The 22484-nt window shown below is 46.4% G+C and overlaps 1 protein-coding gene and 1 long non-coding RNA gene across 4 annotated transcripts in view; both read right to left on the bottom strand.

Moving 5' to 3' along the window:
- The window catches only part of LOC147855491 (uncharacterized), a 45474-nt gene that overhangs the window by 610 nt on the left and 22380 nt on the right, over nt 1–22484 (bottom strand). The window lies entirely within an intron of this gene.
- LOC147855492 (DHHA1 domain protein) lies at nt 880–5306 on the bottom strand. Of its 3 annotated transcripts, XM_087330548.1 has the most exons (7): nt 5091–5305; nt 4047–4145; nt 3140–3512; nt 2398–2532; nt 1976–2058; nt 1375–1477; nt 880–1289 (listed from the first exon to the last, which is right to left on the bottom strand). In XM_087330548.1, exons 1-7 carry the CDS (start codon nt 5225–5227, stop codon nt 1212–1214), a joined length of 1008 nt encoding a protein of 335 aa, XP_087186674.1. In that variant the 5' UTR covers nt 5228–5305; the 3' UTR covers nt 880–1211. The 3 variants fall into 3 exon arrangements, with proteins under 3 accessions (XP_087186674.1, XP_087186676.1, XP_087186675.1); XM_087330550.1 differs by lacking the exon at nt 2398–2532 and having other exon boundaries at nt 5091–5306; XM_087330549.1 differs by lacking the exon at nt 4047–4145.

Raw genomic sequence — 22484 nt, 5'->3', positions numbered from 1 at the left:
CTATCTCTCCGTTGGTTATCCACTCTTCATCTTTGTTTTAACTTATGATAAACCGCAATAGCTTGTATTCAAATCATAAATGCCCATCCTAAAAGCACTTTAAAGAGAACCTTGCCACATTCATTACCAAGGACATCCCCCCTCCAACAAACAATCAAGAATGGTCACCAATGTCACTTTGGCAAAGGCTTTCTTGAGCATCATAAGCTTATAGGGCATGAAAGGAGGGATTGATGTATGTATGTATGGAGGTATGCCATACATGGATGAAGTGTTCATGCTTACATGGATGCATGTATGTAAGCAAATGTCTAACATTCTTGCAATGTCTCATAGGATATCAAGGCATGCATATGCAACAAGCATGCACTTCATTATGTTCTAGGTTTTCACACCAGAATGAGATTTTCCCCTACTGCACAGCATGATGTAATCCCTGATACAAAGTATGCATATGCATGCGTATATTTAAAAAGTGTGGATATTTATGTATGCATGTATGTTTGTATATATATGTAGGTAATTGAAGGGAAGTTTACTACAGCTAATAATTGTGTTCTTGTAACAACTGAATGATCGTTAATGGATAATTTAGTCCAGGGATGTTTGTGGTTACACAGTTTCCAACCAAAAATGTAAGAATTGTGCAACAGCCATAGATTGATGTGCTTTATGGCTGAGACCTTCTTCAGAAAACATCATATGGCTGATCAAACCTTTAACCCTTTGAATATTTATGATCACTGTGTTTAAGACATTCAAGATCTTCGTCATGCTACCATTTAAGAAGGTCAAATAATAAGACATTGATTGGGTGTTGTTTACTCACCGTTATCTATGCATGATGAAATTATTGTGGAGTAAACATATGAACATGGATAGTCGAAATATTAAATTGTGTTTTATCATGAAATTCAAGTTCAAGATGATACAAACAAGCATTATTAGATGAGTACAAACAAGACAATCTTGAATAATAAAGCATTGAATAATATTGCAAAAGCCTTATACCAATAATATTAATTCGTGGGTAGTTTTAGTTTACTTACTACAATATGTTATCTATAAATTGGGTTACAACGTCTTTGGAGCGGAGTTATAATAAGTTATTTTGGGTTACAACGTCTTTGGAGCGGAGTTATAATAAGACAACAATCATATGACATTTTAAAGGAGGTATAAGGGTAGGTTACTCAGATGGTCATGACTTGTTATCCCCTCCATTTAGCAAAGATTTCATTCGCAATCTGAAAAGAGCTCGCTAAGCAATGTCCACCACCACCATATGCCTGAAATGAAAATATGGAGAGATCTAAATATGCTTCATGGTATTTTTTTCACTTATTATGAAACTGAAAAACACAAGAATCTCACCTCAGATATTTCTGTTGTATCTTCACCCTCAAGGCTTCTAAGACTCACTTTAAGTATGGATGGGTCTTGTCCTTTCACTCTGTATACAACAGCCCCTATGGCCCTGCATCCACATACATATGATGCGGTAAAGTTACCATCTTCATGTCTCAATGCCATGCTATTAGAGTCCATATCACCATTTGTAAAAATTATGATTTGTAGTTCCTCAAAGTATACATGATCAAGGTAAAAAAGATTAATGTAAAAAAATCCTCACTTAAATCGTACAAAATCTAGACCTGCATACTCTGAGTTTGTTGAAGGTCAGATGTCAGTCAAAATAATCGTGAAGAAACAAAATTTGTGTGCGTAACAACTATTTTAATGTGCCTACTGATGCCCCGGTCACAAATAAAAATATGTATCTTGGATGGTAGTATGTTGTGCACATGTTTGGATGTTTTTTTCTTAGGGAATTAGTGGGGCCCAAGAAATACAGAAAATTCAAAACCAACTAATCATAGATTATGTAGAATTCTGAATAACATTAACTAGAAATAAGCTTTAACAATTTTCAGTAACCATGGGTTAAAAAATAATAAATGCTAGAAAAATACACCTCAGACCATATGCTTGACTTTTTGCAGCAAGTTGATTTCCAGCCTCACTCCGTAGATCTGCAATGGCATCATCTTGGACAGCCTACTTTACACAGAAATTACAAAAAAACTGCTTCAAATAACAGAAAATAATGCATTAATTGTTGAAGAGTTAGAAAAGATCATGGCATCTGTTAAGGTTTATAATAGATTGCATACATTGGATATTTCAAAACAGAGAGATTGTATAGAGTTAAAAACCAGTTACAACTACGCTATAATAGTCATTTATTGGTGTGGTTTTGATGATGATTGAAACAAAAACTAGAAGACAAGTAACCTCACTACATGTTGAATTTATTTTTGTAAACATAAGAACATACATACCAAATTTGCACATATATAACGTGCACAATTGATATGGTGACTGACAAAAATTTACCAGGCATTGTCCAAACTTTCCTTCCCCCAGGTTGAGTAGAAAAGAGCTGTTAAGAGCTGCATCTACCTTGGACTGCTTTCCTAATAAGCTTTTTTCTCCACGCTTTATGACTTCTGACGGATCAAGTGATTGCAGCTGAAGTAAAGACAACTTTCAGGATCAAATTAAAGAACACGAATATCTTAGGAGAAACACATCCAGAATAGCTGAAGTTAGTTTACTTGATTAGAATTGTTATCTTGTTTATTTTTGCATGAATGGTTCCTTTTCAAGGGGATGGTTTGCATTAATACCGACCATATAGGCAAAAACAAAGCCTTTCTTGCCTAATTAAGACATGTATTGTGGAACCTTGAAACAATGTGGCCTTGCCTGATTTCAAGAGTATTGAATTGTATTCTTACCACTAAAGAGATACTGAAAGGGATACCAAACTTTGGTGCTAGCAAGATGTTAACTTCCTTGTTCAGAAGCAATCTAATTTCCTGGAGGTGACATTTAGACTTAGTGAGTCCAAAAGCTGAAGGAGATGGTTTTCCTTCTTGTATACTACATTTCTACAGTGGCTCTCTAGATGTTCCACAAACTGGCTGAAGCCATGCTAAAACAGACCCAATTAATTGTTTACTAGTTTTTCTTACCCCCATTTTCAAAAACAAGCCAGTAAAAAATGCAAGGAAACACATAATAGCTCACCAAGCCAAACTCAATATATACAGTTCCCCAATTCAAAATAGGTTACCTTATTGAAGAGCTGTGTGTTTGAGTTGATGTTATAGTCAAATTTTAAAGACGAAAGACCACTGGTGAAGGCCTTACTACTTGGAAGTTTCCATTTCCATAAATCAGCATCTTCAATATACTCAAAAATACAACTGATTCGTGGTAAATCCTGTTGTGGCACTAGGAACATTCTTTCATTTTGCTTGCTTTCCAAGGAGTTACTGGTTCCTAGTTCCAAACACAAATTAGAGTTTAGTTTGCTTGTAAAATATTCGAACGCAATTGTTGCACCAGATTTGTCCATATCGATATTCGTGCTTAAATTTCCCAGATTGGAATACTTTGTTGATAAAAGTTCACATGCTGTTTTGTGATGATCTAGAACGATAACCCTGTAATCAATTCAAACAAAAAGGACTACCTTAGGCTATGTCATAAACCATTCAGCATTACACTAGCGAACTCAATGCAGGATATAAAAATGAATGATGGTGTTATACTTACCACCTACAGACAGTGCCTCTTCAAATGATCTAGATATAAGCAATCTACCAAAAGGAAAGGTAATTTATTCCTTTTTTCTTTTAGAATGCTGATGTATGCCAGAGACTACAAACTTATTTTTCATTATTTCAAAGGAAAAACTCTAAAGTATCCCTTCAATTTTTCTTTATTTCCACAAATGCTCTTGGTCAACTTTGCTCAAGTAATTATATGTGCTACTTGATCAATTGAATGGCTGATTCATTCCCTTTTTCTCTCTTTCGTATGTTAACAAGGGCATGAAAGAAGTAGTCAGAGGTATCTCGAATTTTTTTTTACTTATTTGAATGCATGAAATGTAAATGTATTGCATTCCTATGATTTACCGTTAGATCTTGAAATAAACAATTGTGCTCAAATATAATGGGACATGCAGTACATACTCTTTTGCCTTTGCACAAAGTTCACTGACAAAGCCTTTCGGTCCAACATAATCAAGCAGATAGAATGTATCAAAAGCATCCACATCCAAATCCGTTACCCTAAAAACAAAAATTCAGAAAACATTTATGTCTTGTAAGCTACAGCATACCATTGAATCATGAAAAAAATGATACAGGGACATAGAAATGAGATGTGATCTAATGAGCTTTCTCATACTGACATCAAGAGTATTACAAATCATTAAATAAAAACACATTTTTCTTGCCACTTTTCTTGCTCAAACACTCTGCAATGGTCTTGTGTGAGCCATATGCCACCCATATTTATGATTTCACACGAACCATTGTCTCAAGTGACAGAATTCAAGATTGAATGTTTGAACATGGGAAATCAATGTGCATCTCAGGCCATATTGTTGAAGTGCACAGGAGAGGATTTAGCCTAGGAAAAATGTTCTTCAAGCTGATAAAAGAATGGATGGGAAATTCCTTTTACGATTTCCCCTCAAAAAGTTCATTTCTCCCAATCTATACATTGCCAAACATGAAAAGGTTTTAAATCAGGGCCCCGTTAAAATTTAAATTTGACCATCATATGCCGACAAAGGCCCAATGGGAAAAAAATAAAGTTGCTATGAAAATTTCCTATTTTACACCATCACATAATAGTGATATAAAAACATGGGAAACTTTTAATTTTCAATTTAGATTTTAATTTTCGCAGTGCAAGTAAATAAGTTCATTAACAATGGGGCTTAATTTTCAATTTAGATTTTAATTTTCGCAGTGTAAGTAAATAAGTTCATTAACAATGGGGCTACACTTATGAGATAGACGAAAAGAGAAACCTAAATTGCCTTACTTCAGGTGGAAAAACACAACTAATTTCTGTTTACACACACACACACACACACACACACACACACACACACACACACACACACACATTTCCAGAACACATACAAAGCTCCAAAACTAAAACACACAAAATTACCTCAAACCTAAAACACACAAAGAAAAAGAAGAAGAGCACCGCATACTTACTTAATGGGATTATATACAGGGTTAGGGAAGAACACGGCGTCAAGAGACAGCTTGGAGTGATACAGATGAGCTGCTAGAGCTGCAAACACTCCATCTGGACATGGAAAATGGTAGAGGATAGCACTTCCCCTGCCCATTTTTCTTCTTCTTCTCTTCTTCTTCACTCTATTGTGTCAAATTCCAATCACAACTCTTCTCTTTGTCAAGATTCTTAAAAGAGAAAACACCCACTTACTCTTTCTCTTGAGAGAGAGAGAGAGAGAGAGAGTCTTCTTCTTCTTCTTCACTCTATTGTATCAAATTCCAAATCACACCTTTCTCTTTTGTCAAGATTCTTAAAAGAGAAAACACCCACTTACTCTTTCTCTTGAGAGAGAGAGAGAGAGAGAGAGAGAGAGAGAGAGAGAGGGAAAAAAAAAGGAGAGAGGAGAGGGGAAGAAGAAAAAGCGAATTTGATTTTGTTCCTGCACTCTTCGGATCGGAGGAAGGTAATAGTTAGAAGAGCTTCGTAACGATATATAACAAGTTTAATTTGGTGGTGTGTACTAGAAGCAACGACAGAAATTAAGATTCGTGCTTGCGTTGTCGGTATACACATATGTACTCAATCAACACACATTGTGGTGGTGTGTACTATAAGCAATGGTAGAAATTAAGATTCGTGCGTGCCTTGTTGGTATACACATATGTACTCAATCAACACACATTGTGGGCCTCCAATTGTCTTCTTCATCTTAGATCTCTTCAATCTCTCATTTTCTCTCTTGTTCATGAAAAATCTCTTATTATTATTATCTTGAATTTTTATCACATCAAGAACAGCGGATATAAAAATGAATTCCTCACAAATTGTGGGGGATATCGACATGAGAACAATTGGATCCAATAAAGAGTAATGTGAGGGTAGAATGTACGCGTGAAAAGGGAAAATTTTGGAGCTCTAAGAGATTTAAGGGTATTGAGGAAATTAATGAAAAGAAGTTGACATATGCCGAGGCAATACATGTAGATGAAGGTTGACAAGGATCATCGTAATTGGGATAATTTATGCAGGATTGTTGTCAATATCTTGCTGTCTGATATTATTGAAGAAAATGAAAACGCAACAAAAGAGTGCATCGATGAGGATGTGCATGATGTGGAAGTTGATGCTAAGGCAGTGTTGCAATCTTTTGATGTATTCTATGATCGTGTGGTTATATTATTTTTTAATGGGAAACTCGCATACATGGTTTTGGATGTGGTGAATGGGGTCACTTTATGGTGAAATGCCATTGCCATTGTCCTTCAACTTTGGAGGTTCCTAATGAAGGAATGGTAAGGAAGGACTTGAAAGAGATGTTGGTATGCCAGATCTTGTGATTGTTATGAATGAAGGAAAAGCTTCTAGAGCAGGTGATAAAGAGGCCACACTTCAAGGTTTGGGCCCAAAGAATAAGGGAACTCAATCTATGGATATGGAAAATCAAAGTTTAGTGCTTACAGACAGACCTAAGGATGCGGTGCATGAAATTCGTATGAGAATATACTTTGAATAGTTTCATAGGAGCAAGTGCACCCATAACATTGTTGATTGAATGAAAGTGGTAACATGGAATCTGAGAGGGGAATGTTCTTCTCATAAGAAGTAATGCATACTGACCCTTATGGTCGGTTTTTGGGTATAAAAATCACTTATCTTGGTGCCAAGTTGTGTGGTTGGTTGGGATTTAGGCCCCTAACCAAGCCACTCAACATATTGCATCATGGGGTTGACTCTTTTAGACCCTATATGTGGGTTGTCCAGGATTACTTATGGGTGATTTTAATTTGTGCGTTGATGCATCTCAATCTACGTCTGAAGTTCTATGAACATTCAATCATGGATGATTCTGAACAAATTGCTTGGGTTTCATTGGCTATGGAGGTTTTGAAGTTGGATGTTTGGACGTGGTTGCATGAGAATGATCTAGGTTTTACCTTCTAATCTGCTCAACATAAACAAACTTGGAGTCAGTTAGATAGAATGTATGTGATGCATGATGATTCTTTTTTTACCGACATCACTTTATATGTGTTGAGAATCAAGCTCAACTTGGTCTAGTGTGTGAACTCACCTTGAGAGTGAATAGACACTCCAATGGTCAAGAGTCACCATTATGTCACCACTTTGTATTCTAGCATTTAGTATGAGTCATAGAATCATATTCTATGACACATAACTTATGAGCTTTCACATTCCCCATGCTCCATGAGTCTTGTAGTTAATGAAGAGAGAGGGTGACTATATAAAGCACCCTCCTCCCACCTTGTACAATGTTGAGTCTTTCTCCTTTGTTAATATACTTTACCTTGCGTATTCTCAGTGTCTTACTCCTCTCTCTCTCTCTCTCTCTCTCTCTCTCTCTCTCTCTCTCTCTCTCTCTCTCTCTCATACACACACACAATTCATATCTATTCCGATGCACAGAATCCATCTCTTGATTCGTTACATGGTATCAGAGTGACTTGGTAGCTCGATCTATAGCCCATTCACGTGCACCGTGTCCTATGCCGACGGCCAAGAATCGGCTCATCGCTATCGTAGCATTGCTACATAGCTCGCATTCGAAGAGAGAAGAAGAGGAGGAAGAAGAATCGACATAATTAATACTCAAATGGGGAGCGCTCTCCCTACCGAGAAGTTAGATTGAAACAATTGCGCATCTTGGGAGTACAAGATGCACCAATACCTTGTCGGACAAGGCTATTGGAGCTACATCAAAGGAGCGCACGAAGACTGACCCGCCGACACGCCTCACGCCGATATGACATGGGAGCAAACCGCAAGCCACAAGCCGCGTGATGTATTGCTTGGCGACATGTGTTCATGATCACATGCTCGGCTACATTCGTGAAGCCAAGACGCCGAAGGAGGCATGGGAAAATCTACGAAAGATTTTCGCGGCGAACACAACCGCAAGAAGGCTTCAACTCCGCCAAGAGTTGAACAACATTCAACAAAGGGACATGTCCATCACAACATACACCTTGAAGATCAAGGAGTTGTATGACTCGCTCGGCTCGATAAGCGTAAATATCGATGATGATGAGATGGTGCAAATATGCCTCGGCGGCCTCGCACCACGGTTCGATGCGATGCGAACCGCCGTTCTAGCAAGGGAGAAATCTCCCTCCTTCGAGCTCCAATCAATGCTATTGGTAGAAGAAAACCACGTGGGTACAAGGAGCAATGAGTCGGAAGGCCACATGCTCTACACTCACTCGAACGGAGGAAGAGGACGTGGACGAGTGAGAGGCCGATTCGGCCAAGGACAAGGCGGACGAGGTCCGACCTACGACAACAACTCCCAATTTCGGCCGCAAAACGGAAGCCAACGAGGAACCTTCGCAAGAAGGGGGAGCTTCCACTCCAGCCCGAGTCGTCAAAACGCAACCGAATGTGGATATTGCGGAAAGCTTGTCCACCACGAAGAAGAGTGCCGAAAGAAGATGCGCGAATCGGCTTCCACAAGCCAACAAGCCGACAACTCACGAATTACGTGCACAATTCCGACTACGAAGAGTATAGCGGAATGTATGGGCACAACTCCGACTATGAAGATCGTGGCGGAATGTATGCACACAACTCTGACCGTGGCGGAATGTTCATGATGAAACATAGAGCAAACTCTATGTCGGCCTCTACCTCAACTAGTGCCCTCAATCTGGAGGACGTATGGTTTGTTGACTCCGGAGCCTCAAACCATATGACATCTCATAAAGAATGGTTTCTCGAACTTCGAGAGCCGGAGCGACCCGGTTATGTCGAAACCGGAGATGACACTATGTACCCGATTTGGCATATCGGCAATGTTCCGTTCAGCGAAAGAGGTAAGCAAACATACATTAAAAATGTCTTGCATGTTCCCACCATCACGAAGAATTTGGTCTCGGTCGGCCAAATGGTTGAGCAAGGGATGCAAGTACGATTCGACCTAGAAGGGTGCTTCACCGAAGAAGAGGGCCGAATCATCGCGCACGGAAGAAGAGAGGGCCGGATGTTCATTCTCAATTCACATGAGAAGAAATCCACCATGTTCGCAAAAAGCACAAAAGCCGACTCTGACATAGAGCTATGGCAGAAGCGAATCGGCCACATCAATCTCAACAAACTCAAAGCAATGAAATCGGAAGGAGTTGTCATCGGACTCCCGACATTCAAAGAGAAGGAGATTGAAGGTGTTGCGAAGCGTGCCAATTCGGCAAACAACACCAACACCCATTCCCAAAAGAGCGGAACGTGAGCAAACTCGACGGAGTCCATTTCGACGTATGGGGACCGGCGCTGACGGATACATTCAACGGATGCCGATATTATGTGCTCTTCATCGACGACTTCTCCAGGCACATGTGGCTCTATTCGATGCGGCAAAAGAGCGTGTTCGGACACTTCGAAAGGTTTAAAAACGAAGTCGAAAAAGCCACTGGTTGTCATGTACAATGCCTTCGATCGGATGGCGTCAAGGAGTACTTCTCAGACCACTTCACTGCGTATCTCCGAAAGGAAGGAATTCGGCGAGATATCACTTGCCGACACAGTCCGCAACAAAACGGAGTAGCCAAGCGCAAAAATCGGCACATCCTCGAAGTAGCGCGGGCCATGATGAACGAGAAGCATATGCCCAAGTCATATTGGGCCGAAGCTGCAAATACGGCCGTCTACCTAATGAACCGGTGCACAACATCCGGAGTGCACGAGGTCACTCCGCACGAAAAATACTTCGGAAAGAAGCCGGACTTATCGCACACCCGGATATTCGGCGTGATAGCGTACGTGCACATCCCCAACGAGAAGCGTCAAAAGCTTGACCCGAAGTCGGAGAAATGTATCCTCGTAGGATACTCACTGGAGCAAAAGGGGTACAACCCCTCAACTCGAAAATCTTGAGTAAGTTGAGACGTCGTTTTTGACGAGTCCGCATCCTGGTACGCACCAGAGACAACTTCGACTCCGACTCCGCTCGACCCGGAATCCGCCGAACAAGAGATAGAGGAAGATCTCCTTACGCGCATGTTCGAAGAAAGTCCGATCACGACCCGACTGAGCGGACCACAAGAGCCTTTGAGCGATCAAAGCACATCACGGCCTAGCCCGAAGATGGACAAAGGCAAGGCGAAAATGTCGGAATACGAAGACGATCACTTCGACGATGATGAGTCGACTCACTCACTCGACAGTGAGTTCAGCGGCTTCGATGTACCAATCGGAGCTAAGAAAGCCCTCATCTCTTCAAATGAAAAGCTCTGTCGCTCCACCCGTGAAAAGAATCCAGTCAGCCAATTTGGCTACAATGACTACATGGCATATCACTATGCCTTTATGATGAAGGTGGCGACAGTACGCGAGCCGGAAACATTTTCCGAAGCAGCCAAGGATCTGCGATGGATCGAAGCCATGAACGAGGAGATGCAGGCACTACGCAAGAACAAGACATGGGATCTCGTTCCCACCTCACCACACAAAAAGGAGATCGGATGCAGATGGATTTACAAAGTGAAGTACAACGCCGACGATTTCGTCAACCGCTACAAAGCGCGACTCGTAGCGAAAGGCTACGCCCAAATGCACGGAGTTGACTACGAGGAGACCTTTGCCCCGGTGGCAAAGATGACGATGGTACGGACCATAATTGTGCTTGATGTGGCAAAAGGGTGACACCTCCATCAAATGGACGTCAAGAATGCCTTTCTACAAGGCGAATTAGAAGAGGAGGTGTACATCATACAACCACCCGACTTCAACTCGAGCACCCATCCGAAAGTTGTATGCCGACTCAAGAAGCCACTCTACGGCCGCAAGCAAGCACCGCGTGCTTGGCATTCGAAGATAACGCAATATCTTCATCAAATCAGCTTCCGTATGTCAAAATCGAACAACTCCCTCTACATACAAAGCGAGTCCGCAAGTCCGATCGTCATCATATTATATGTGGATGACCTAGTCATTGGAGGTGAGCATCTCGTCAAAATCAATAAGGTCAAATCTCTCGTTTCTGACAAGTTCGAGATGACGGACATGAAGGAGCTCCACTACTTCCTCGGCATCGAGGTAATTCGGACTCCGGCCGGAATCATGATCTCTCAACGGCACTACATCCTCAACTTGTTATACAAGTTCGGGATGGCTGAGTGCAAATCCGCAGCAACCCCGCTCGATCACAATCTCAAACTAGATGCGAACTCCAGCACCAAAGCGTGTGAGCCAACTTAGTATCGGCAACTCATCGAGAGTCTCATCTACCTCAGGATCACTAAACCTGATCTCAGTTATCCGGTCGGTCTCCTTAGTCAATTCATGCAAACACCGCGTGATACTCACTTGGATTGCGCTAAGCGAGTTCTACGATACGTGAGTGGCGCAATGGATTGCAGCATCCTCTACAAGACCGCGATGCCAATACGCATCGAGGGGTACACAGACGCCGATTGGGCCGTCTACAAAGCCGATAGAAGATCAATATCCGGATTTGTTTTTTCCCTCGGCAGCGGAACAATATCCTGGAGCAGCAAAAAGCAACCAATTGTCACTCTTTCGAGCACAGAGGTGGAATACAGGGGCGTGGCAGTGGCCACATGTGAAGCCGTATGGCTCAAAAGGATACTCAAGGATCTAGGCGTACCCATAAAGGATCCGACTTCCCTTTATTGCGACAACATGAGCAGTATCTATCTGGCTCGAAACCCAGTGTTCCACGCGTGGACAAAGCACATCAAGGCGCACTATCATTTCATCCGAGAGTGCGTTCTAGCTGGCGATGTCGACCTACAACACATTAGCACAAATCTTCAAACGGCCGATATCTTCACTAAAGCCTTAGGAGCTGACAAGCTATGGCAATTCATGATCGATCTTGGATTGACAATCCCTGACCTGCCAAGCTTGAGGGGGAGTACTGAAGACACTACGCAATAACGTGTGGATTCCGCAACCGCGCAACGAAGCCGCGAAGAGCCGATCTACCGCGCAAAGCCGCGAAGAAAGACGCAAGCCGAAGCACAGACTTTGCAACTACGCACATCGCAAGCTGGAGCACAGATTCCGCAACTCCGCATAAATGCGACTCTACGTGAGTTGACATGGACTTCGGAACGCGAGTAGAAGCGGATTTCAAATACCGTCTGAAACCGACTCGACTTGAGCTTGAGGGGGCGTGTTGAGAATCAAGCTCAACTTGGTCTAGTGTGTGAACTCACCTTGAGAGTGAATAGACACTCCAATGGTCAAGAGTCACCATTATGTCACCACTTTGTATTCTAGCATTTAGTATGAGTCATAGAATCATATTCTATGACACATAACCTATGAGCTTTCACATTCCCCATGCTCCATGAGTCTTGTAGTTAATGAAGAGAGAGGGTGACTATATAAAGCACCCTCCTCCCACCTTGTACAATGTTGAGTCTTTCTCCTTTGTTAATATACTTTACCTTGCGTATTCTCGGTGTCTTACTCCTTGTCTCTCTCACACACACTCTCTCTCATACACACACAATTCATATCTATTCCGCTGCATAAAATCCATCTCTTGATTTGTTACAATATAAAAGGTCTACAAGATGTGGGAACTACATACCACTTTCCTATTTGTTTGGAGGTTTGTAGTCATGCCATTGACATGTATAAATCCTTACTTGGAAAGCGTCGATTGCACTTTAACACCTCACTTTTGCTTCAACCTCTAATGATGCAAATTTTGGTGATTTTTCACAACAACTGGATTTTAAAGGAGTTAAAGCATGGGATATCACTTTACGAAACATTAAGATCATTCATCATATGTATGGGGTAACTAATGCCCAACTATGGCGAGGTTTTCTCTGACAATTTTCACAAGTTCTCTCTAGGTGTACTGCATTATTGATACATGCACTATTAGATGAGGAGCATATTATTGTTATTATTATTATTTCTTAGTTGCAATGCCAAATTTTATCATTATTCTAAGATGCGACAACTCAGGGATGGGCTCATAGATAATCAATGTTCATCTCATTTGTTTTTCCAAGCATTACATCCTACCTATGCTCAATCGAATGTGGTACATGTGAAGCAAGGGGATAAATTTGTAGTGCATCCTGCTACAATAATTGCAATATGTGTTAATGACAATTGAGGTGAGTAGAGCACGTCGTGATTTTATGATGTGGTTAGATATATTGTGCACGACCTCATTAGTCATGATTTTGATGTGGATTTCCTTGAGGATGAGGTGGACACGATTTTAAGGTATCTTCCTAGTGGTAAGAGTCCTAGTTAGGATGGCTTGAGAGATGAAAATTTTAAGCGATATCCAAACATTTTAAAAGCGCCCTTAATTTGGATGTTTCAACGTTGTTGGGATTTTGGTTGTATGCCTCAAGCTTGGAAGGTTGGTCTAATTAAATTAGTTCAGAAGGTGGCATCTCCTAAGTCATTTCATCAATGGAGGCCTATTTTTTTGGTGGGGGGTTGTATAAAATATTTTCAAAGGTCTTGGTAAATAGATTACAAAAGTATTTAAGTTGATACATCCCGCCCAATATGGTTTTATTGCAGGTAGGAATATATTGCATAATGTGTTGAATGCTCAAATGGCGATGCTTTATGCATGATACACGCACCAAGAATTGATTATGGTGCAATTAGATTTGGAGAAAGATTATGATCATGTTAATTGGTCCTTTGTTTTTGGGTTAATGCATACAATGGGCTTTGGACCTTGTATGTCTCACCTCATATTTTTATTAGGACAAGATGCAGTGTCTCGAGTAATGTTGAATGGGGGGAGTTACATCGGATATTGTGCTCACAAGTTCTATTCGTCAAGGATGCCTGCTTAGCTTATTATTGTTTTCTCTAGTTACTCATCCCTTGTTAGTGATGTTATCAAGGCTTGCATTAAATGGTGACATTGTGGATCTACACCTTCCATTTGGAGGGCAAGTAGTAGCACAAGCTTTGGCAGATGATTCTTTCATGTTTCTACAAGCCTCACGAGATAATCTTGAGAAGGGGATGCTTTTATGGAACCAATTTGCATTGGCTTCTGGTTAGATATTAATTGGAGGAAGTCTAGTCTCATATCATGTACTGAAAGGGATTTTGAATGTTTAGGATGGCAAGGATCTGTGGTGAGGAAAGACCCTATTTTTCAACACTTGGGATATCCCTTAAGAATGAAGGTTACAAGTGGTCAATTGATTGAATGGATGTATAGTAAGTTAAGAGATAAGCTCATGTATTTGAAGTCACAATCTTGGCCATTTCATTTACACTTGAAGGTTGTACAATGTATTATGGAACCCATGATATTATATTACTTGCCATTGTTGCCATGGACAAAGATGGCTTTGCATTCTGTTTTGCAACCTCTTCAATATTTGTTGTGGAGGAAGAGGGATAAGATGGGAATCACATGCGTTGCATGGAATCATCTAACAACCCCTAAGGAGGAGTTGGAATATTGGACTTATCTATTCATATGATGACTCATACTATAGCTTTTCATTATTACAAGACATGTGTTGAGACTCACAACCATGGATATCTACTATTCAATATTTCATTGAGAACACAAGTTTAACATATGGGAGGACAACGACCAAGGCTTTCTGGTGGCAATTACTGAACGGATGTATTTCACTTAAGTTTCTTGGCTCTTCATGTGTTCAACACTTGGTTATCTCATGGCAAGAAGCACTCTTGTTATGTGTATGCAAACCATCATATTGTGAAATGCTCAAGATGTGAAATGCTCTCAAGAATAGCCCCCTTTTCATTATGTCTCAAGTTACATTTTATAGACTCTCTCCTAGCGTGGAGGGTGTTCTCCCGCTCCAATTAGCTCTACTAATTATGGGGCTTGGTGGGGGCCTAGTTTGGGTGTGGTGCATGAGGCTTGGTAGGGGCCTAATTTGGGTGTGGTCTATGTGTGGTGCATGGGGCTTGGTAGGGGCCTAATCTAGGTGTGGTCCATGTGACCACCACAATTCCCCCTTGTAAAAAAAAAAGTTACTGTGCAGTCGAAGCGCGACGAGGCGTGGACGACGGTTCCAGACGGGGGGATGACACGGGCGTGGGCGTAGGCATGAGTGTGGGCGGGGGCGGTGGTAGTTGATGGAAGGGCTTCATGCGAGACTGGTGAGCAAAGGTAGAGCGGTTGTTGGAGGCGCGGCGGAGCAGGTATGTAGTGTCGCGTATCTGCTTTTGAACTTCGAAGGGACCGATCCATCGGTGCATGAGCGATTCGCTGAGACCACGGCGACGGATGGGGAAGTAGACGAGGACTTTGTCACCGACGTGGTATTGATGGTCGACACGGCCTATATCGTGTTGTCGTTTTTGGCGTAGTTGTGCCTGGTGCAGGTTGCTCGTGATGGCTTTGCGGAGGAGGGGCTGGAGTTGTTGTAGGTGGGACCACCAAGACACTGCGTCAGCGTGGAGTCGTGTGGTTGGTTGCGGGACTGCCACTTTTGGGGGTAAGCGCGGGTCCCTTCCGTAAAGGGCCCGAAATGGGCTAATGCGGGTAGAGGCTTGCACAGTTGTGTTGTAGGCATGCGTAACGAAGGGCAAGATTCGGTCCCAGGTTGAGTGCAGCAGATCGATGTAGGCTGAGATTTGTTGTTTTAAGGTTTGATTGAGGCGCTCCGTCAACCCATTCGTTTGGGGATGGTAGGGTGACGTGAATAACTGTTGGATTCCTAGTTGTGTTGAAACGAGGCGTAGGAGCTCACCGTTGAACTGGGGTCCTCGATCGGACAAGATTTGGAGTGGGCAACCGTGGGGGAAGATGATTTTCTCCAATAGTTTGGAGGCGATGGTCATAGCCTTTGCATCTGGGATAGCGGCCGTCTCAGCCCAACGCGTCAAGTACTCGGTGATGACGAGGATGAATTTGTTCCCTCCTTGTGACTCGGGAAAGGGGCCCATAATGTCCCATCCGACGATTTCAAATGGAGCTTGAACTTGTATCGGATGTAAGAGGCCTTGAGCCACTTGAGGTGATTTGATGGCCTGACATAAGTTGCATGCTTTGATGTAGGAGGCGACCTCGTGGCGTAGCCCAGGCCAATAGAATTTGCGACGAATTTTGTCGAGCACCTTATGAAAACCCAAGTGGCCGGACAACGGGTGATCGTGGAAGAAACGAAGGTAAGACTGGCGTAGTTGCTCAGGCATGTAGACTCAGGGTTCTTTGCCTACTTGACAAAAAAGTAGGACATTATCCTGGATCATGAATTGCTTGGTGAGGGATGATGTCGGTTCAGCTCGTAGGCGGTGGCAGATATCTTGGATTTGTTTGTCGTGTTGTTGCATGTTGGCCATTTGGGACGAGGATATGGGGAAATCGATTGTGTTGGAGGTTATCTGGTTCGCCTGAAAGGATATGTGGGATAATCCATCGGTGACGATGTTTTGTGGACCATGGCGATAGCGCAGAGTGAATGTGTAATCCTGTAGCGCCAAAACCCAACGAAGTAAGCGGCCGGGTGGATGAGCCTTCTTTATGAGGGAGAGCAATGGCCGATGGTCGGTTTCGACTGATGTATTTGATCCGTGAAGGTATGGGTGGAAACGATGGAATGCCCAGACGATGGCGAGGAACTCTTTTTCAGTTGTCGAGTAATTTTGTTCGGCTTTGGTAAGTGACCGACTGATGTAGGCAATCGGGCGGAGTTGGTCGTTGTCGTCGGATTGGAGCAGGACCGCACCAAGGCCGACATTGGAGGCATCCGTCTGCAGATGGAAAGGCTTCGTGAAATCAGGGTGGGCCAGGAGGTCAGAGGCTTGGAGTGTTCTCTTGAGCTGCAGGAAGCTGGATTCGCAGGCTTCGGTCCACAGGAAGGGTGCGTCTTTTTGTAGGAGCGCGCGTAGTGGGGCTGACAGGTCGGCTAGCCGTGAGATGAAACGAAGAGAGAACGTGAGGAGGCCGAGGAAGCGTTGAAGCTGCTTGACTGTGGTGGGGCGTGGGAATTTTTGGACTGCTTCTGTCTTCTCCGGGTCCATTTGTATTCCGTCGGAGGAGATGACGTACCCAAGGAAGCGGAGGCACGTTGTCGTGAAGAAAACCGTCCATAAGCGGAATCGGCAGACCAAGGCGTGGGAACCGGTTCCTCACGCGCGCACGCTCCAAGTCGAACATAGAGGCGAGTTAGGAGGATAATCGGCAGGAACGGGCCCTAACACGAGTGGAGACAAAGACCGCGCGAACAGTCTTTTAGGGCGCGCGCGCGAGCTAAGGGACGGCACGAGTCGGCGGCGTAACTACGCGGATGCGTGAAGAACGGAGCGGATCCCTGTTCGAAAGGGACAGGGAATAAAGCTGACATGACGGCCTGCTCGTCGGACTATATAAGAGCGGGAAAGAGCTGTTGCAGGGATCTGGGGGGGCGGAGAGGACGAAGTGCTGTCGGACCGTTTCTGGACGCTTCGCTCTCTGTTTCCTTCCTTCTCGAGCTCCTTAGCTTTTCTGTGCAGGGTTCCGAGGAGGCTCGCGCTGTTTCGAGGAACGCCCGAGTGCTTCCGGCAGCACCTCCGACCGGCTACCCCTTTGTGCGTCGAAGCGAACAGGCATCGGCATCTGTTCGCCGGCCTGCTCGGTTGTAACCAACCTGTGCCCCATCGAGGGTTGTAGTCGTGTTTAGCCATTCTTAATATATATATTTAGTCATTCGCATCTGTCTGTGTCGGTGTTCGTTCGCGTTCTCCGTGCTGAAGGGCCGTGTCCCTCTGTATCCCCGGTCCTGCGTAGCCGGTTCTCTCTCTCTCTCCTCCCTCGCTTGCTCTTTGGTTCGAGACCCCCGCGGTCCCGCCTCGTTTCCACACGCACTTGCGTAATAACACGACATCTTTGGTGAACCCGACGTGAAAGAGGCGGCAGAAGAGCAGAAGATGAGGGGGTCGGATCTTGCAGAGGCCATGGCTTCGGCCGTGGATCGGATGGTAAACGCGCGCGAGGGCACCAGTGCCCTCGACAGAGCTATCGAGGCGGTCGTCGGCACGATCGGCCGGTTCGATGGGAGGGATGCCACGAAGTATCTGGCGTCCTACGGTGCAGAAATGCTGATGCGGGACATTCCGGAAGAAAGGCGTCTTGCCGGATTTCCCCGAGTGGCAATGCCGAGCATCCATGCGGAGGTGCTCGAGGTGCGGGCGGAGAGCCGTACCTGGGAGGAGTTCGAAGGTCGGCTCCTAGAGAAATACGGGCTGGACGACGCGCTCCGGCTTTCGAAGCGAAGGTTCATGGAATGGGTGGAGTCCCCGGGGAAGGGAAGGAACGCGTCGGCACTCCTCCGGGAGTTTAGGAAAACTTTGCGCGCCTTTCGGCGCTCGACCGAACCATCCTGGACACGAGCCGGGTCTTGCTGTTTGTCAAGTCGGTCGACGAGCGGGATCGGGAGCAAGTGGGCCTCTTGCTGGAAACCGAAGACGGGCTCACTACCGACTGGGCGGCTGTCAAGAAAGTCTGTGGCCGTTTCGACAAACGGCGAGAATGGGCGGATAACGGGGTAACCGGGTCGGGCTCGGTCGCAGCAAGGAAGTTCGAACCAGCGCCACAGGTGCGAAAGGAAGAGACCCGAGAGTGGTTGGAAACCGGTTCGGCTTCGACCGGCGTAGTCAGAGGCTCAACCGGAGGAGCGGCGCTGGAGGAATTGACGAGGGCGGTAAAGGACCTCCAAATCGCGCAAGCCCGAAGAGAAGGTGGCGAACCGGCTCGTGACCGACGGCCGGCGGCAGGAAACAGGTGCATGTGGTGTGATGAAGTCGGCCACATTCGGAAGGACTGCGGCGACTTCGCGGAGGCGCTGAGGGACAGGGTGGTGTACCTGTGGGAAGGACGGGTGCATGCCAGCGACACCCGAAGGGCCCTGAGCCGAAACGACGGGCGAGGTGGTATGAAAAGGGTGATGGAAGAGGCGGCGGCCCGACACGCGGAAACCGTCCACTACTCGGCGTCGGCCGGCATTCGAGTCGGGGGCGGCGAGGCCCGAAGGGAAAGCAAAGCCGGATTCTGGCCGACGATGCTGGAAGGCCTTGCCGGTGCAGAGCTAAAAAGGGAGGAATCGGACCGTGCGAAGAAACGGGTACGGGAGATGACCGGGTGGAGCGACCCGGTCGAGGAAAAGACGGGCTTCGTGGAAGCCGCTTGCCGGAACTACGAGGCTCTGGTAGAAGAGAAGCGGGTGGGGAAACCCGGGACGACCGGGCCCTCACAACGATACGAGACCCGGTCCGGGCCACGACGGGACGAAGCCGGCGGGGCCGGTACGCAAGATAAACCCCAGAAGGGCGGGTACCGTCTGGGGACGGAGATAGAAAGGACCACGGACTTACGAAAGGTCCTGGAGGAACGGATCCTCGACAGCAAGGTGGAGCTGTCGTTACGAGAGGTGCTGGGAATCGCCAAGAAGGAGTTCCACGACTCCATCGTGGACTTGGTGAAACGGAAGAGGCTGTCAACGGAGACAGAACCGGAAAGACCGGTGGAAGTGCGGACGACGCACCTAGACGACATGGCGCTGGGAGACGAGTGGGCGGAAAGCCACTATTCGAGACCACACTGGGCCCGAGCGACCACGGAAACCCCGGTGAAGATCGGCGATGTCCAGGAACCGGTGATAGCTTTGGTGGACCACGGATCGGAGATCAATTTGATGTCCATGGACTTCTATAAGAAGGGCAAATGGCCGATCAACACCAAGCACGGGTGGAAAATAAGGGCAGCAACGCGCGCCACCGAGGAACTGCACGGGGCCTGTCCGAATGTGCGAGTCAAGATCGGCGACGTCGAGATTGACCAGCACTTCTTCGTGCAGGAGACGTCTTCGCATCCGGTCATACTGGGAGAGCCGTACATCACGGCGGCGCGAATGGAGACCAAGGTGCTGGACAATGGTTCGGCCTACGCAAGGGTCAAAAGCCAAGACGGGCGCCATTCGGTCCAGTTTCTGACGGTAAGGCTGAACCACGAACGTAACCGCGACTCCCTCGGTTCCGAAAACCGAGAGGATTTTTAGAGAGGACTGCCAAGGCGTGGGGCCGCGACAGTCCGGATGCTCCGGGAAGACCCCACATCTGTACGATAAAACCGTGTACAATAGGTAGGAAAATTTGCTTCTCCGGCAGCGGAGCATGTGCGATGGTCGGCATCGCCGGCCGAGAGAAAACAAAGACGGAGGGGAGACTTCGAGCGTGCGGAGTTCTCGGCCCTGACGAAGAAATCAACGGAGCCGTGGAGGCAGTCTCCTTCGACGACACCTTGGGAATGCTGGAGAAGGTAGTCGAAGAAGACCTTAACGAAGACCGGACGATACCGGTATGTTCCGAAGAAATGTACGAAGTCATCGCGGACTTCGGTCGAGGGCTCGAGTCGGAACGGACGGCCCGAGTTAGCACCAAGTACAAGACTGTGGACCGGAAGGTGAGGCCAGTTGCGGCGCCCTTACCGGAGGGCAGCGAATCCCGAATCAAAGGGGTTGCATCGGACCCCAGCTTACGAGATCCGGCCTGCATAGGACACACCTTCACCAACGAGACGCTCCGCGAGCTGAAGATCGGTGGGGGCGGGTTCCTACTGCCGGTGGAGGAAGACCGGTTTCGGAGGATGCTCGGAAGGCACGGGAAAGCCTTCGCATTCTCACCGGAGGAAATCGGGTGCGTAGACCCGACGATCGTAGAGCCGATGGTGATATTCACAGTACCGCATGTACCGTGGAATCTCAAGCCAATTCCGGTTCCAAGAGCTCACATCCCGAAGTTGATGGAGCTGTTGAAGCAGAAAGTTGTTATGGGCATTCTCGAGCCGTCGAGCGCCCCGTACTCGAACCGGTGGTTTACGGTACCAAAGAAAAACGGATCATTGCGCTTCATTCAGGACCTGCAACCGGTCAATAGGGTGACCATTCGGAACGCAGGGATCGGACCGACCATAGACGAGTTCGCGGAGGCCTTCGCCGGAAGGTCGATTTACTCGGTCGGTGATCTATATTCAGGGTACGACCAGTTCCAGCTAGCCGTGGAGAGCAGAGACATTACGACGATGCGAACTCCCCTCGGCCTAGTGCGGATGTGCACGCTGCCGCAAGGAGGGACCAACTCGGTGGCCCACATGGTGAATGCAATGAACAAGGTGCTGAGGGACTGCATCCCGGACATCACCATGCCGTTTCTAGACGACATCCCGATCAAGGGATGCCCGGTAGAAGAGAAGGACGAGACGATCGGGCCGGACGGATGCCGGCGATTCGTGGTGACGCACATCGACAACTGCGAGAAGGTGCTGCAAAGGCTAGAGGATGCGAGGCTCACCTTCTCGGGGGAGAAGTCAGCGTTCGGGCAGTCGGAAATCATGGTGGTCGGACATTTATGTGGGCCATATGGCCGGAAACCGTCTCCGGCAAAGATAGAAGCCATCTCCGCGATGAAGCCTGAATGCAGCTCGGTCACGGAAGTACGAAGATTCTTGGGAGCATGCGCCTTCTACCACATATGGATCCCGCATTACGCGCACGTCGCGGAGCCGCTGTACGGATTATTGAAGAAAGGGCGAAGATTCGAATGGCTAGACAAGCACACGGAGTCGGTCCGGAAGCTGAAGGAGGCTCTTTCGGCAGCACCGGCGCTCCGAAAGGCCGTCTACCGGAAGGGCACCCCAGTGTACATAACGGTTGACACGAGTCCGACCGGAATCGGGTGGGTCGTCAACCAAGGAGACGAGGACGGCAATCGGTTTCCGATCCGATTCGGCGCGAAGGTCCTCAGTGAACGGCAGCGAGGATACGCCCAGGTTAAACGCGAACTCTGGGGTATCGTTTCGGCGGTAAAGGCCGACAAGGACTATCTGATCGGGACGGAGGTAATCATAGAGACGGATTGCATGCCAATTCTCGGCATGGTTTCCGGATGCGCGACGCCGGACCTGGCAATGCTCAGGTGGATAGCGTACATCAAGTCCCTGGACCCGGAAATACGACACATTTCCGGGAAAGACAACGCCATGGCCGACATGCTTTCAAGGGCGAGATTCGATGACGAGGGCGGCATGGTTTCGGAGGACGAAGAGGTCGGCGTGGACTTCTTCGAGACTGCGTATGTAACAACCGACGGAACAAGCACTCCGGCGCTTAACGACTTCGACGCGAGCAAGTACGACGGGGAGTGGCTGCAGATCGGTGGGTTTTTGAAGACAATGACGCCCGATGCGTCATGGACGAAGGACGAGGCCAACCGGATCCGGAAGAAAGCGTACCGGTTCTTTCTGCGGGATGGCTATCTATGGAAGCACCCGAAGAAGAGGGACGGCGCTCCGCTCCGGGTGGTGGCGATGAAGGTAGAACGGGAGGAGCTGCTGACGGCCTACCACGACAGCCCTTGGGCTGGACACCGTGGGACAT

This window comes from Azolla caroliniana, unplaced genomic scaffold, assembly GCF_043228905.1.
Source record: "Azolla caroliniana isolate FFs.n. ecotype wild unplaced genomic scaffold, voAzoCaro1.0.p SCAF_14, whole genome shotgun sequence".
Classification (NCBI taxonomy): domain Eukaryota; kingdom Viridiplantae; phylum Streptophyta; class Polypodiopsida; order Salviniales; family Salviniaceae; genus Azolla; species Azolla caroliniana.
This window is presented reverse-complemented; position numbering and strand designations above follow the sequence as displayed.